At 55.0% G+C, this 13,075-nt stretch overlaps 1 protein-coding gene across 1 annotated transcript; it reads right to left on the reverse strand.

Moving 5' to 3' along the window:
• Positions 1-1,264: 1,264 nt before the first annotated feature.
• RXRB (retinoid X receptor beta) lies at positions 1,265-6,687 on the reverse strand. Its single transcript, XM_050306012.1, is given in 10 exon segments — positions 1,265-2,082; positions 2,493-2,598; positions 3,107-3,198; positions 3,733-3,865; positions 4,482-4,611; positions 5,206-5,360; positions 5,747-5,926; positions 6,516-6,557; positions 6,560-6,636; positions 6,638-6,687. Coding segments are annotated over 10 exon segments (1,098 nt in total). The 5' UTR covers positions 6,673-6,687; the 3' UTR covers positions 1,265-1,934.
• Between the last annotated feature and the right edge of the window lie 6,388 nt (positions 6,688-13,075).

Consider the following 13,075-nt stretch of genomic DNA (forward strand, 5'->3'; position numbering starts at 1 on the left):
GTGCTCCCCATAACAGCTCCCAGTGACAGCTCCCAGTTCTCCCAGTGGTCCCAGTTCCCCTAGTGTTCCCGCTCTCCCAGTGCTCCCAGTTCCCTCAGTTCCCCAGTCCCTCCAGGTGCCACAGCCCAGACCAGCACTCCCAGTGCTCCCAGTATCCCCAGTCCCTCCCAATCTCCCCTAGTCCACTTTCTTTCCCAGTCCCATCAGTCCCCCCCATCCCTCCCAGTGTTCCCAGTTGCTCCCAGTCCCCCCCAGTCCCTCCCAGTATTCCCCCCAGTGCCACCACCTGAGCCAACACTCCCAGTGCTCCCAGTATCCTCGGTCCCCCTTCTTTCCCAGTCCCCCCCAGTCCCTCCCAGTGCTCCCAGTCCCACCTGGAGCCACAGCCTGGACCAGCACTCCCAGTGCTCCTAGTCCCCCCCCCAGTCCCTCCCAGTCGCTCTGAGTTGCTCCCAGTACCTCCCAGTATCCCCAGTCCCACCTGGTGCCGCCGCCCGGGCCAGTGCTCCCAGTGCTCCCAGTATCCCCAGCAGGGTGAGGGGCAGCCCGGGGCCCGCCGGGGCCATGGCGCGGGGGAGGGGGAGTCGCGACAGGGACTCCTCTATCGCGACAGGGAATCGCGATCGGGACGTGGCGGTGCCGGTCACGATCGTGCCCCGAGTGCGGCGGCACCGTGAGTGACCCCCCCAAAAAAACCCCCGGACACGCCCCCCCAACACCGCCCGGGCACGCCTCTAAAACCTGGACCCCTCCCAAAAAACACCCCGCCGGAGACGCGCCCCAGAACCGGGAACCCCCAAAACACACCCTGGCCCCGCCACCCCAAAACCACGTCCCTCAAACCTCGTTAACCCCGCCCCAAAACCAGGACCCCAAAACACCCCACCGGCCCCGCTCCCCAAAACCTCTCCTGACCCTCGCCTTCAAAACCATCCCCAGCTTCCCCCGACGACCGTGACCCCTCAAAAATTTTCCCCTCCCCCAAATTCCTTCAGGGTTTTGGGGCCTTCCTGGAATTTTGGGGCCCCCATATTTTGGGGGTGTCGACTAGGGCCCCAAAACCCACCTGAAATCAGCCCAAAATTTGACTCCGAAGCAGCAATTTTAATCACTGAAAATCCAAAGCTTTTTTTTTTTTTTTGGGGGGAAGGGGCAGGATTTGTGGGGAGGGGTGTCAAATTTAGGGGGGAAGGGGTGGAATTGGGGGGGGGATACAATAAAAACAAGCCCCTCCCCCCTCTTTTCCAGTGGTTTTTTGCCCCCCCAATTTGGGGGTCAAAGTGCTCGGAGGGGGGAGTTAAAACCGCGGGGGGGAGGGGCAAAAACTGGAGGGGAGGGGAATTGGCAGGGGAGGGAATTCCACAACTTCCAAAAGAAAAAAGAGAAAAATGGGGGGGGAGAAAGGGGAAAAACTCCCAAAATATTCCACCCCCCACCCTCCCCAAAAAAAGCACCTGGAGAAAAGCTGGAAAGGGAGGACAGGGGGAGAGCTGGAAAAGAGGGAAAAATGGCACGGAAAAGTAGGAAAAAAAGGGGGACAAAGGGGAAAAGGAGGAAAAAATGGGGGGAAAAGGGGGGAAATCTGGGCCCTTCCCCCCTAAAAAACTCAGGGAAGGAGCTGGAAAATGGGGAAAAAAGCTGGAAAATGAGGGGGAAAAAGGCTGGAAAATGAGGAAAAAAAGCAAAAAAAAATGTGGGAAAAATGTGGAAAAGGGGGAAAATGTTTGAAATTTGGGCCCTCCCCCCCAAAAAATACCTCTGAGCAGGAAAATGAGGGAAAACACTGGAAAATGGGGGGAAAAATATGGAAAATGGGGGAAAAAAACCTGGAAAAGGTTTATTTTACAACTGGATTTTTTGAGGAGGGTCGCTAAAAAAAATGGGGTGTTTTGGGGGGGATTTTTGGGGTTTTTTTCAGGGGATTTTGGGAGTTCTCAGGAGAGCTGGTGGGGGGCTTCGAGCATCTCCATGAGGAACGTGTCGATGGGGGTGTCCCCGATGAGTTTGAAGAAGAAAAGATGCTCCAGACACTTGAGGCCGATGGACCTGAGGGCCGGGAGACGCAGGAGGAGCTTGGCAAACCTAGAGTTTGGAGAGGATCCATGGGAATTCTCGGTAATTTCAGCCTGGACAGCCGTCGAAATCGTGGGGGAAATGCTCCAAATACAACCAAAAATCGACCCAAATCCACCCAGGATTGCACCCAAAATGACGCTCAGCATTCCCCAAGTCATGCCTAGAATTTCCCAATTACTAAATCTCCCAAAATTCCCAGAAATTCCATCCAATTCCCACGAAATTCTAAGAAAACCCTGGCCCTAACAGCCGTGGAAATTGCAGGGAAAAGGCTCCATATCCACCCAAAATTGACCCAAAACCCATCACAATTCCCACCCAAATCCCCCCCCCCCGGAGCCCCAAACCCCCCAAAACCCCCCAGAATCGCCAACCCCCAAATCCCCTCAAATCCCCCAAACCCTTCCAAGTCCCACCGGCCCTGCTGCTCCGGGTACTTCTGTTTGCAGTAGGATTCCAGGGAAGCATAAACTTTCTCCCGCAGCAGTTCCACCTCCGACGGGTTAGAGAGGCCCTTGGCATCTGGGGGCGGGCCCAGTACGTCAGGGACCCCAAAAATTCAAAAAAACCCCATAAAAATACCCCCCAAAAAATCCCCCCCAGAACTCCCCAAACTTTCCCCCCCCCGCTCCCGAAACTCCTGAACTTCCCAAGGGTTTTGCAGCCCTGAGGGGTCTAGGGGGGCCCCATAATTATCAAAGAAACCCCGAAATTATTGGAGACATCCCCAAAATTCCAGTAACCCATCTAATGATATCCTCAAACCTCACAAAAATCCCCTCAAAACCAGCCCTGGTACCCTCTGAACTTCCCAAGGGTTTTCCAGTCCTGAGGGGGTTCCAAAGGATCTTGGAGGGCTGGAGAGGGTCTCAAAATATCAAGAACCCCGAAAAGTTATGAAACCCCCAAAATTAAAAAAAAAAAATCCCCCCAACCCACCTGAATTCCCCCAAAACCCACCCAAATCCCCCTCAATCCCCCTAAATTCCCCCAAATTCCTCCCCAACCCCCCCTCAAAGCCCCTCCAGACCGGGGTTGAACAGGATGATGGCTCTCAGACACCCCAATTCTGTCTTGTCCATCCTCATATCCCGCATTTTGGACACCAGCTCCGTCAGGACCCTTTTTGGGCAGAGAATTTTGGGATTCAGGGGGATCTCAAAATTTTAGGGACCCCAAAACACCCCCGTTTGTAGAGATTTTAAGTGTTCAAGGGGGGTTGGGAAGATTTGAGAGGATTTGAGGGAATTTTGGGGTTAAGGGGGGTCCTAAAATTTCAGGGACCCTCCAAAACCTCACCAGGGGGGTCCTAAGATTAAGGGGAAGCCCCAACACCCCCCCCATTTTTAGAGACTTCAAGTGTTCAGGAGAGATTTGGAGAGAGATCCCAGAGGAAATTAGAATCGGGGTGGGATTTTTTGGGGAATTTCGGGCTTTTCGGACTAAGAAGGGTTCCCAAATTTCGGGGAACCTCCCAAACCTCCACCAGGGGGGCCCTAACTTTGGGGGAAACCCCCCAGATCCCCCCATTTTTACAAACTTCAAGTGTTTGGGGAGGGGGGTTGGGGGGGATCAGGGGCTTTCAGGTCAGGATTTTTTGGGGAATTTCCAGCTTTTCGGGCAAAGGGAGGTCCCAAGAATTTGGGGGCCCCCCACCTGTCAAAGATGGCCCCGACTCCGGCACTGTGGGCGCTGTTCCTGTGCACGTGGAGCCCCGTGGCCAGGAGGATCCCGTCCTTCACTGCGATCGAGCGGTGCGAGAACGACGCGATCAGCAGCTCGTTCCAGCCTGGAACACCCCGGGAATTCCGGGTCAGGACGACAAGAAAACCCCATGGGGAACTCGGAAAAATATGGCAAAACACCCAAAATGTATGGAAATTGCCCCAAAATCTAAAACGAGACCTAAAAACTACAGGAAAAAGACCAAAGCGTGTGGGGTGGGAGGGGAGGAGCAGCTCATTCCAGCCTGGAATGCCCCAAGGAATTCCTGGGAATTCCGGATCAGAATAGCCCCCAAATGCCCTCCAAATCTCCCCAAATCGCCCTCTAAACCCCCTCAAATCTCCTCCAGACCCCCTCAAATCCCCCCAAAGCTCCTCAAATCCTCCCAAAGCTCCTCAAATCCCCCCAAAGCACCCCAAATCCCCCCTTCGCCTGCCTGGAGGAGAATGACCTGGTCATCCAAAGGGATCTCCAAGAAGTGGAGGACCCTCTTGGTCCTCTTTAATCCCCCCAACCCCCCCCCGAACTCCTCCAGACCCCCCAAATCTCCCCCAATCCCCTCCAACTCCCTCCCCAGGCCCCCCAAATCCCCCTATATCTCCCCAAATCCTCCCTAAACTCCCCCAAATCCCCCTCAAACCCTCCCCAAATTCGTCAACCCCCCCAAAATCACCCCTCACCTGCCCGGAGGAGGATGACCTGGTCGTCCAAGGGGAGCCCCGAGAAGTGGGGGACCCTCTTGGCCCACTCGACGAGGGTGAAGAGCTGCTTGTCGGCCGCCTGGCAGATGTTGGTCACCGGGTCATTGGGCTGAATTTTGGGGGGGGGGGGGTGGCATTTGGGTCAAATTCAGACCCCCCCTGAAATTTTAACCCCCCTCCCCCAATGGTCCTGATGCATAAAATCAAAAAAAAAATGCAGTTCCAGGGTGGAAACTCCCCTAGAATCTCCCTGGAACACCTGAGTTGTCCAAAAATTGCCCCAAAATCCCATCCTGGAGCCCACAATCTCCCCAAAATCCCATCCCAAATCCACGCAGGACCCCCCAAATCCATCCTAAACCCACCAAATTTACCCCAAACCCATCCAGGACCCCTCAAATCCACCTGAAAGCCACCCAGGACCCCCCCAAATCCAGCCCAGATGCCCCCAAACCTACCCCAGACCCCCTGAATTTACCAAAAGCCATCCAGGACCCCCCAAATCCCCCCACAACCCACCCAGGACACTCCAAAATCCTCTCAGACCCACCACCCTAGGACCCTCCAAATCCATCCCAGACCCCTCAAAAACCCCGTCCCAATTCCCCCCAAAAATCCCTCCCCAGACCCTGAAATCACCCCAAAATTTCCATGGGGAGTTTTTGGGATCCCAAAATTTTAAGGGGACCCCCCCCAGACGCACCGAGGTGCCTCCAGGCCCGGCGCCATCATCCGATTTGGGTTCCACGGCCAGTTCTGCCTCGAGCAGCTTCTCCACCGGCATCTCCTCGTTAGGGGGGACCCCGAAATCCCCCTCCCCCTCCTTGTCCTTCCCACGCTGCCGCTCCTCCTGCACCGCTGGAAAAGCAGGAAAAACCGTGGGAAAACAGGGGAAAAGGGGGGAAAAAGAAAGGGGAAAATTTGGAAAAAAAAAAAAAGATATTTTTTTGAGGGGTGGAAAATGGGAGTTTGGGGGGCGAAAATGGGGAAAAAACGGAATTTTGGGGTGGTTTTTTTTCACGATTTCGTCCCTCCTGGTTTGTCACAGTTACCTCCCCGTCACCTCCCGGTCCCTCCGTGGTACCCCCAAACACCATTATTACCCCCCAAAATTGCAGTTTTTTCCCATTTTCGCTCACAAAACCCCCATTTTTCCCACTTTTTTTTCCCAGTTTTTCCCTCTTTTTTCCCCTATTTCTCCGCTCCCAGGGTGTCCCCAGCTGCCCCAGTATATCCCAGTTCACCTTCCCTCTTCATGCCGGTGGCCAGGCACTTCTGGTAGCGGCAGTACTGGCAGCGGTTCCTCTGCCGCTTGTCGACGACGCAGTCGCGGTTGTCGCGGCACGTGTAGGTCAGGTCCTTGCGGATCGTCCGCTTGAAGAAGCCCTTGCAGCCCTCACAGCTCGACACCCCGTAGTGCTTCCCTGGGAGGGGCCGAAAACAGCCCAAAAATCAGGTTAAAAACGTCCAGAAATCGGCAAAATTCAGAAAAATTTGACATTGTTCCAAACGGCCCCAAAATGCACCTAAAACGGCTCAAAAAGGACCCTATATCATCCTCAAAAGGACCTTCAAATCATTCAGAGTCCACAAAGCAAAGTTAACCAAAACAATCCCCCAATATTTAACCCCAAACCCCCTATTTTTAACCCAGAATCCCCCCTTTCCACCCTCAAACGCCTCATTTTTAACTCCAAAGCCCCTACTTTTGAACCCAAACCCCCCATTTCTGACCCCAACCCCCCCCGTTTTTGGGTTCCTCTCCCCCCTTCTGACCCCAAACCCCTCTAAACCCCCCATTTTTAACCCTATCCCCTCATCTTATGGGTTTTCCCCCCCCTTTTTGGGTTCCATCCCCCCATTCTTAATCCCAATCCCCCCCATTTCTGACCACAAATCCTCCATTTCTTACCCCAACCCCCCCATTTTTTACCCCAAACCCCCCCATTTTCTGCCCCAAACCCCTCATTTTCTGCGTTTCTGGGGTGTTTTTTGGTTGTTTTTGAGGGGTACCCGAGGATCTGTCCCCGCAGATGGCGCACAGTCTCTTGCCGGGGCCGTGGGGGCGGGGGGGGCGCAGGGCGGGGTCCCCGAATTCCCAGGGGGCTTCACGTCATCCGAGCTGGTCACGGGGGAGTCCTGACAGCGGCACCGTCGAGTTGATCTGCATGGGGGCAGGGAATTTGGGGGCGGTGGGGACCCCAAAATACGTTAGGGAGACACCAAAATACATCAGGAAAGTCCCAATAATTTTGCTAGACCCTAAATAATTCAGGGAGATCCCCAAATCCATCAGGGACTCCCCAAATCCTCCTAAAATCCCCCCAAAACCCCTCAAATCTCCCCACCCCCTCTATGACACCTCAAACTCCCCAAATCTGCCTCAAATCCCCCCAACCCCCTCAAGCCCCCTGTGAGTCCTAACCCCCAAACCCCTACAGCCCCTCCAAAACGCCCTCAAATTCTCCCCCAAGCCCCCCAAATCCCCCTCAAACTCCCCCAAAAGCCCCCTCACCTGGGGCTGCTGACAGGCCCGAAGGCCAGGGCAGGGGTCGTGGGGACCCCTGGGACCCCAAAGATGAGCTGATGACGGGGAAGGGGGACCCCAAATTGGGGGGCCAGGGGACCCCATGGGGGCCGGGCGGGCTCCTGGGGAGGAGGGGGAGGGGAGGCGGCGCTCGAGCTGTCGGGGCTCCGGCAGTCTGGGTGGGGAAGAGGAAAAAAAGGGGGGAGACCCCCCGAAATCGGGTCAGGGACCCCTGAAATCACCGCAAAACCAGACTAGGGACCCTCAAAATCACCACAAACACCCAAATATCCCATCAGAGTCCACTGAAATCCAGTCAGAGACCCCCAAATTCACCCCAAACACCCCGATGTCAGGTCAGAGACCCCCAAAATCAGGTCAGGGACCCCCAAAGTCACCCCAGACCCCTGAAATCTGGTCCTGACCCGACATCGGCTCAGGGACCCCCGAAATCAACCCAGACCCCCAAGAATCAGGTCAGGAACCCCCGAAATCCCATGAGGAACCCCCAAAATCACCCCAGACCCACTGAAATCCCATCAAGGACGCCCCCAAAGCCCCCAACTCCACCCCCGGACCCACAACCCTCACCCAGGAACCTGCAAAGTCACCCCAGAACCCCCCCGGACCCCAAAAACCCACCTCAGCACCTCCAACCCCCCAACCCGGGACACCCCAAACCCACTCCAAGACCCCCAAATCCCCCAACTCCTCCCCCAGAACCACCCAAATCCCTCCCCGGACCCCCAGCCCAAACGCAGGGCCCCCAACCCCCTCCCGGACTTCCCAAACCCACCCCAGAACCCCGAAACACCCCTGACCCTCCTGGGACCCTCAAAACCCCTCCCCAGCCCTCCTGTCCCCCGCCCGGGTCCCGTGTCCTGTGTCCCGCTGACTGCGGTCGCTGTCGCCCATCCTGCGCTGCCGGGTCCGGGGGTCTCGGGACCCCCAAATCCGCCCCCTCCCCTGGGGCTGCCTCCCCGCGTCCTCGGCCCTGCCTGCCGCCGCCGGGCCGCCACGGGCCCACAATGCACCGCGTTTCCGCAGGAAGCAGCCGCGTCGACGCCGCCGAAGGAGAAGCTTCCGCCCGACCTTCTGCCCGCTTTCCGCGAGCCAGATCTCGCGACAACTCGCGTGAAGCCGCGGTTTCACGTCGGTTAAGGGCAAGATCTGCCAGCTTTCTCCAGATTCGGGCAGAGCCTCCCAAACACAGCTCGGGATTTCCCCAAATATAGTCTGAGACCACCAAATACACCCTAGGACCCCCCCCAAGCGAATCTGGGGACCTTCGGACTCCGCCTCGTATTCTGTCCGCCCCCGCCCTGCGCTGCCCCTCCCGGTGCGCCCCGCCCGTCGTTGGGGGCTGCGGCACCCCCTGGCCCTTCCCGCGCTGCCGAGGCTGCCGGGGAGGGACCGGGCTGTGCTGGGGGGAAAGGGCTTTGGTCCTTGTGTTCGAGTGCGGCAGTGGGAGGGCGTTCCAGGGCGGTGCAGGGGGGGCCGGGTGACCTCACAGATGGCGCGGTGGGGCCCGAGGGCTGCAGCTCTACCTGGGTTTAGCGGGAGAAGCTGGGACTTGGCATGGTGCGATTTGGGGTGGGGGGGGTCGTGTTTTTCTGGTTTCCTTTTCGACCACTGCGGTGCTGGGCAGAAAAGGCTGGAAAAGAAAGACTGGCAGTGGCTTCCCAATTTACTTTACAGACATTTGCCACCTGCAGAGGAGGCACTAATCCCCACGCAGCTGAGCAAGGGCTGGGGGGAGTGCAGCAGGGTGCAGCGATCTGGGGCGGAGCTGTGACTCAGGGGAGGGTGTGCGCAGTCCCCCAAAACCCGCACCCAACCCCAGCCCAAAAGAAGCCCAGAGCGAAGCACCATGAGCCAGCGCAGGTCCCGGGCCCCGCCTGAGAACAGCCCCTGCCTCCTGCTCACTCCGGCAGCGCCCCTCGGCTGGCGCCGGCCCCTTTCCCCGGCTCGCCTGTGGTTCCATGCACCCTTCTGTCCTCTCCCATGCGAGACAGCCCCAGGTGTGGGCAGTGAGGATGACAAAGGAGCGGGACAGCCCCAGGTGTGGGCAGTGAGGATGACGAGGGGTGGGCCCTGCTGAGTGGTTATCTGGGCCACTTTTTGTAGAGAGCTTTTGCCGAGGAGCAGTCTTTCAAGGAGTAACGGTGAGAGCGTCTCGCTGGGGCAAGCACCTGAGGTACCTGGATCATTGCTCAAGGAAGAGGCCGAGGGATGAGCCGTGTGCCGGGAAACAGCGCAGGAGAGGGGAGCAGCGCACGTGAACAGGTGGGGGAGTACAGAGAAGATGCAGCTCGGACTGGAGGAAGAGCTTGGAGGTTTCTTTTACTGATATGAACATGCAAAGCAGGGAGGGAGGTGGGATATAAGCACTCTAGGTGCTCAGGCAGGTGAGCCAGGACTTAGGGGAGGGACTAGCTTTCCTGAGCACTAAAAGTTCTAATTAATTGCTTCTCAGGAGCAGTCGAGAGGAGTTTCTACTTTGGGGCTGGGCTCCAAAGGAAGGCAGGTGAAACTGCTGTGGGAAGCTTACTGCTGTAACCAGGCAGTAGTTTACACTGGTAGTTTTGCTACTAAAACTAGGGAGTTTTGTGTTCTCTGTGCACAAAACCTGCTGGTATTTGTTAAACTTACTTTCTGAGTTATGCATTGCTTGATAAACCCTTGTCTCTTTCCCTTTTCCTAGAGGGATGATTGGTCTTGCCTTGGAAGCAAGAGAATGTCCCGGTGTGCGTGCTTTCGCCATTTTTTATCCCAGCTTATCTTTGAGCCTTACTTAGTTCTGTGTGTGATTTTTTTTGGCATTGTGGGAAGGGCCCAACTTGCCCTAATATTGGCCTGTTTCCTTCTCTGTGCAAAAGGACATGTTTCAGCAAGTGTGATGGTGCTGGTGCCACCTGCAGAGCTCTCTGGCTGCCTGAGCCCTCTTTTCCTTTTCTTTTGTGGCTGTAATTGGCACCTGGATAAGTTTAGAAGAGCTGTTAAGTTCCTTGCCTGTGTAAACGTGCTGGTAATACCAGGGAGGGACATGCTTGAGGCAGTAGTGATAACTGGGCTAGGAGCAGAATTTCTGAAGGACTAACAATAGGTAAGCGTCCAAGAACTTGGCTGTTTTGAAGGCATCAGAGTTTTATTGCTGCCTGTTGTTTGGCACAGTGTTGTGAGCAGATGGTCTTGGGGAACAGATTTGGAGGAAATTGGAGGAAATATTTTGGGCATAAAACCAGAGGTGAACTACAGGGGACAGAGTGTATATTTTGAGGGTAATACTTCAGATGCCCTTTTCCATAGGAAGGAAAAGCACATAGCCCTGCGATTGAAGGTGTAAATGACAGACTGCCTAGGGGAAGTAAAGGACAGCAATACTTTTCTGTCCTGACCCTTTCTGTACAAATAGGTGAAAGAGGCCATTGGCACAAGTGTGCAGAAGAGCAGGGTGAACACTGGTGAGCAAGATGAGTGTGGACTCCTGAACAGAAGTAGATGCTGCTTGGGACTTTGGGGGCTCCAGACAGAGAAGACCTCGGAAGCACCTGGATGAAGCCCCTCAGAAACCTGATCAGGGTAGATGTGTATGGTTATAAGTGCTGCTGGCAGCTGATGGCCAGGAGCCCTGGTAGGCTGGGATCATTGCAGGGTGTTGTCAGCAAGGAATGCCTGGCTTCTAAAACTCACCAGCTGAGTCTTAGAGGCTTCTTTGCCAAGCTGTTTTCAGGCAGCCAAATTGGCCCCAGGCAGGGACTCTGAGCCTTCTCTCCCGTCGTTCCCAGGGATCTCTGGGCCTTCACGCCGGCACCGAGATGTTCTCGGGAAGGCCCTCAGATCCCCGGAGCAGTCTGGGACACGGGCAAGATCCCCCTGCATTTCGGGGGCAGATTGGGCCCCCCTGGAGGGACAGTGCTGTAGCTGCCCCCCGGACTGGGACACTTGGAGAACTCCAGCGCGCACCGAAATTGTTCTTCGGGGAGCTCCTCCGGGTGCCCCAAGCTGGGGAGCTGAAAGCAAAGTCCCTGGAATGGATTCAGGCATTCCTGAGAGTATCAGAGGTGTAGTTGTCCATCCTGGCCATGCAGCTCTGGAATGGACTGTAACTGGGTTATAAAAGTGGTGCTCCAGCTGCAGAAGGAGCATGGGATTGGAATTAAGGAATGAGTGGTGATGGTGCCGTTAGTTGTTTTCTCTTGACTGGAATTGTGAGAGCTGCAGGAGTGCAAGGTGTGGGTTCCAGTCCCCACCGTTTGGTTTGCACGTGTCCTGGTCAGACACAGGTACAGCATCCTCAGCCCTTAACACACCAGAGGGAGAATTAAGGGATGGCACTGGGAAGGTGATGGGTGTGACAGGGTGTCCCAGTTTAAATGAGACAAGAGTCTTTTGCTGAGGATGAATTAGGAGGAAAAGACCCAAACTTCTCTTTCCAAGCAATTATAAATCCAAAATTAAGAGGCTTCGATTGAAGGAAAACAAATTATGGAAAAGGGAAAAAATAACAGCCCTTTATTAAAAGGTATGTGTGTATTAACAGGAACACGGGAAAAAAAAAACCCAAGTAAAATAACTAAGTAATACTCCTATACCCACCAATAATCCCCTTCATGAACAAAACCGATAAACCGGCAAAAGGAAAATAGTTCAATTTCTTGCACCCTTTGGTGCAGTTCCAACCACAGTCAGCAGGGGGCGCCGTCGGGTCACTGGAGATGCAAAATTTGTCATGTCCTGTACCATTCACCAGGTGGCGCTGTTGGGTCACTGAAGGTGTAAAAAACTTGTAGTGTCCTATTGTAGTCACCAGGTGGCGCTGTTGGATCATTGGAGGAGTAGAACTTGTAATGTCCAGTGCCCGTCACCAGGTGGCGCTGTTGGATACTTGGCTGCCACGGGGGGAGGGGGGGGAAAGACAACAACAATAAAACAGAAAGTTCTCCCAATGGAAGAAAACTCACAAACTTCAGCTGATTAGGGTCCATTGTAAGCAGGGCTTGCAGTCAGCCAGAGGTGAGCCAAGAGCAGCAGCCAGAAACTCCCCTCCGACAGGGAAAAAAAAAAAACAAAGGAGCCCGGCAGTGTCTGCAGCCCGCAGCAGCCTCTCACCCCGGCAGAGAGAGAGAGAGTCTCCTCCCCCCCAGCCTCCACCCCCTTCCAGTCACACACCAGCCAACTCCCCCCTTCCTTGTCAAGGAAACAAATCTCAACCATCACAGAGCACACACACACACACACGGCAGGAGGAAAGAAAAGAAAAATTCCTTGCTAAAAAATACGAACTATGACACAGGGGTTAAACTGGGAAAACACTGGGTAATTCCTCAGTTGGTTTATTTTCAAGCTCCCCTAAACCTTTGCTAGGAAGAGATAGGTTGGACAAGCTGAGGCAGAAATGAAACTTGGAAAATGGGGAGATTGAAATTGTAGTTGCTGACACTAACTGTGTGAGAGCAGCAGCTCTTCTTGTGCAGGAAGTAACTCCCGTCAGCAGCACCATCCCGACTGAAGCGGCAGATGGAGTTGTTCCTGTGGTGAGGGCCAATGGAATTCCAGGAAAATGGAAGAGGGCAGAGCCTGTAGGTATTAGCCCTAAGCTGGGATCTGTGTGGGTAAGGCAACCCCAGTATCCTTGAAAATCAGCATGCCAGCAGTAGATTTAAAAGATGCCTTTTGCTGCATCCCCCAGGAGCAAGGCAAGCCAAGAAACCTTTGCTTTTGAAGGAGAAACTCTGGAAATTGGGAAGGAAGAAGCGAAGCCACCTGAGCCCTCCCTGAGCCACAGGCAGTCCATGAAGTGCCTTCCTGGGAACGGTAGGACGGTGAGGACTGCGGATTGCTCCCTACACGTGTGGTAAGACCGATGCAAACTTTTGAAACCCCCTGTAAGAGTTTCCTGCCTTGGATTGGTGGTGCAAGGGCGGCCTTTAGGCAGCCTTTTTTCCAGTTAGCCCTGGAAGGAGGACAGTGATAGCTTTTCAGTGCTAGTAGATACTCTGAGTAGATGGCCCTAAGTCTGTCCTTGTTGCACCAGGAGGCCTTT

The sequence above is a fragment of the Myiozetetes cayanensis genome, unplaced genomic scaffold, assembly GCF_022539395.1.
Source record: "Myiozetetes cayanensis isolate MyiCay16 unplaced genomic scaffold, myiCay2020 scf106, whole genome shotgun sequence".
Lineage (NCBI taxonomy): Eukaryota > Metazoa > Chordata > Aves > Passeriformes > Tyrannidae > Myiozetetes > Myiozetetes cayanensis.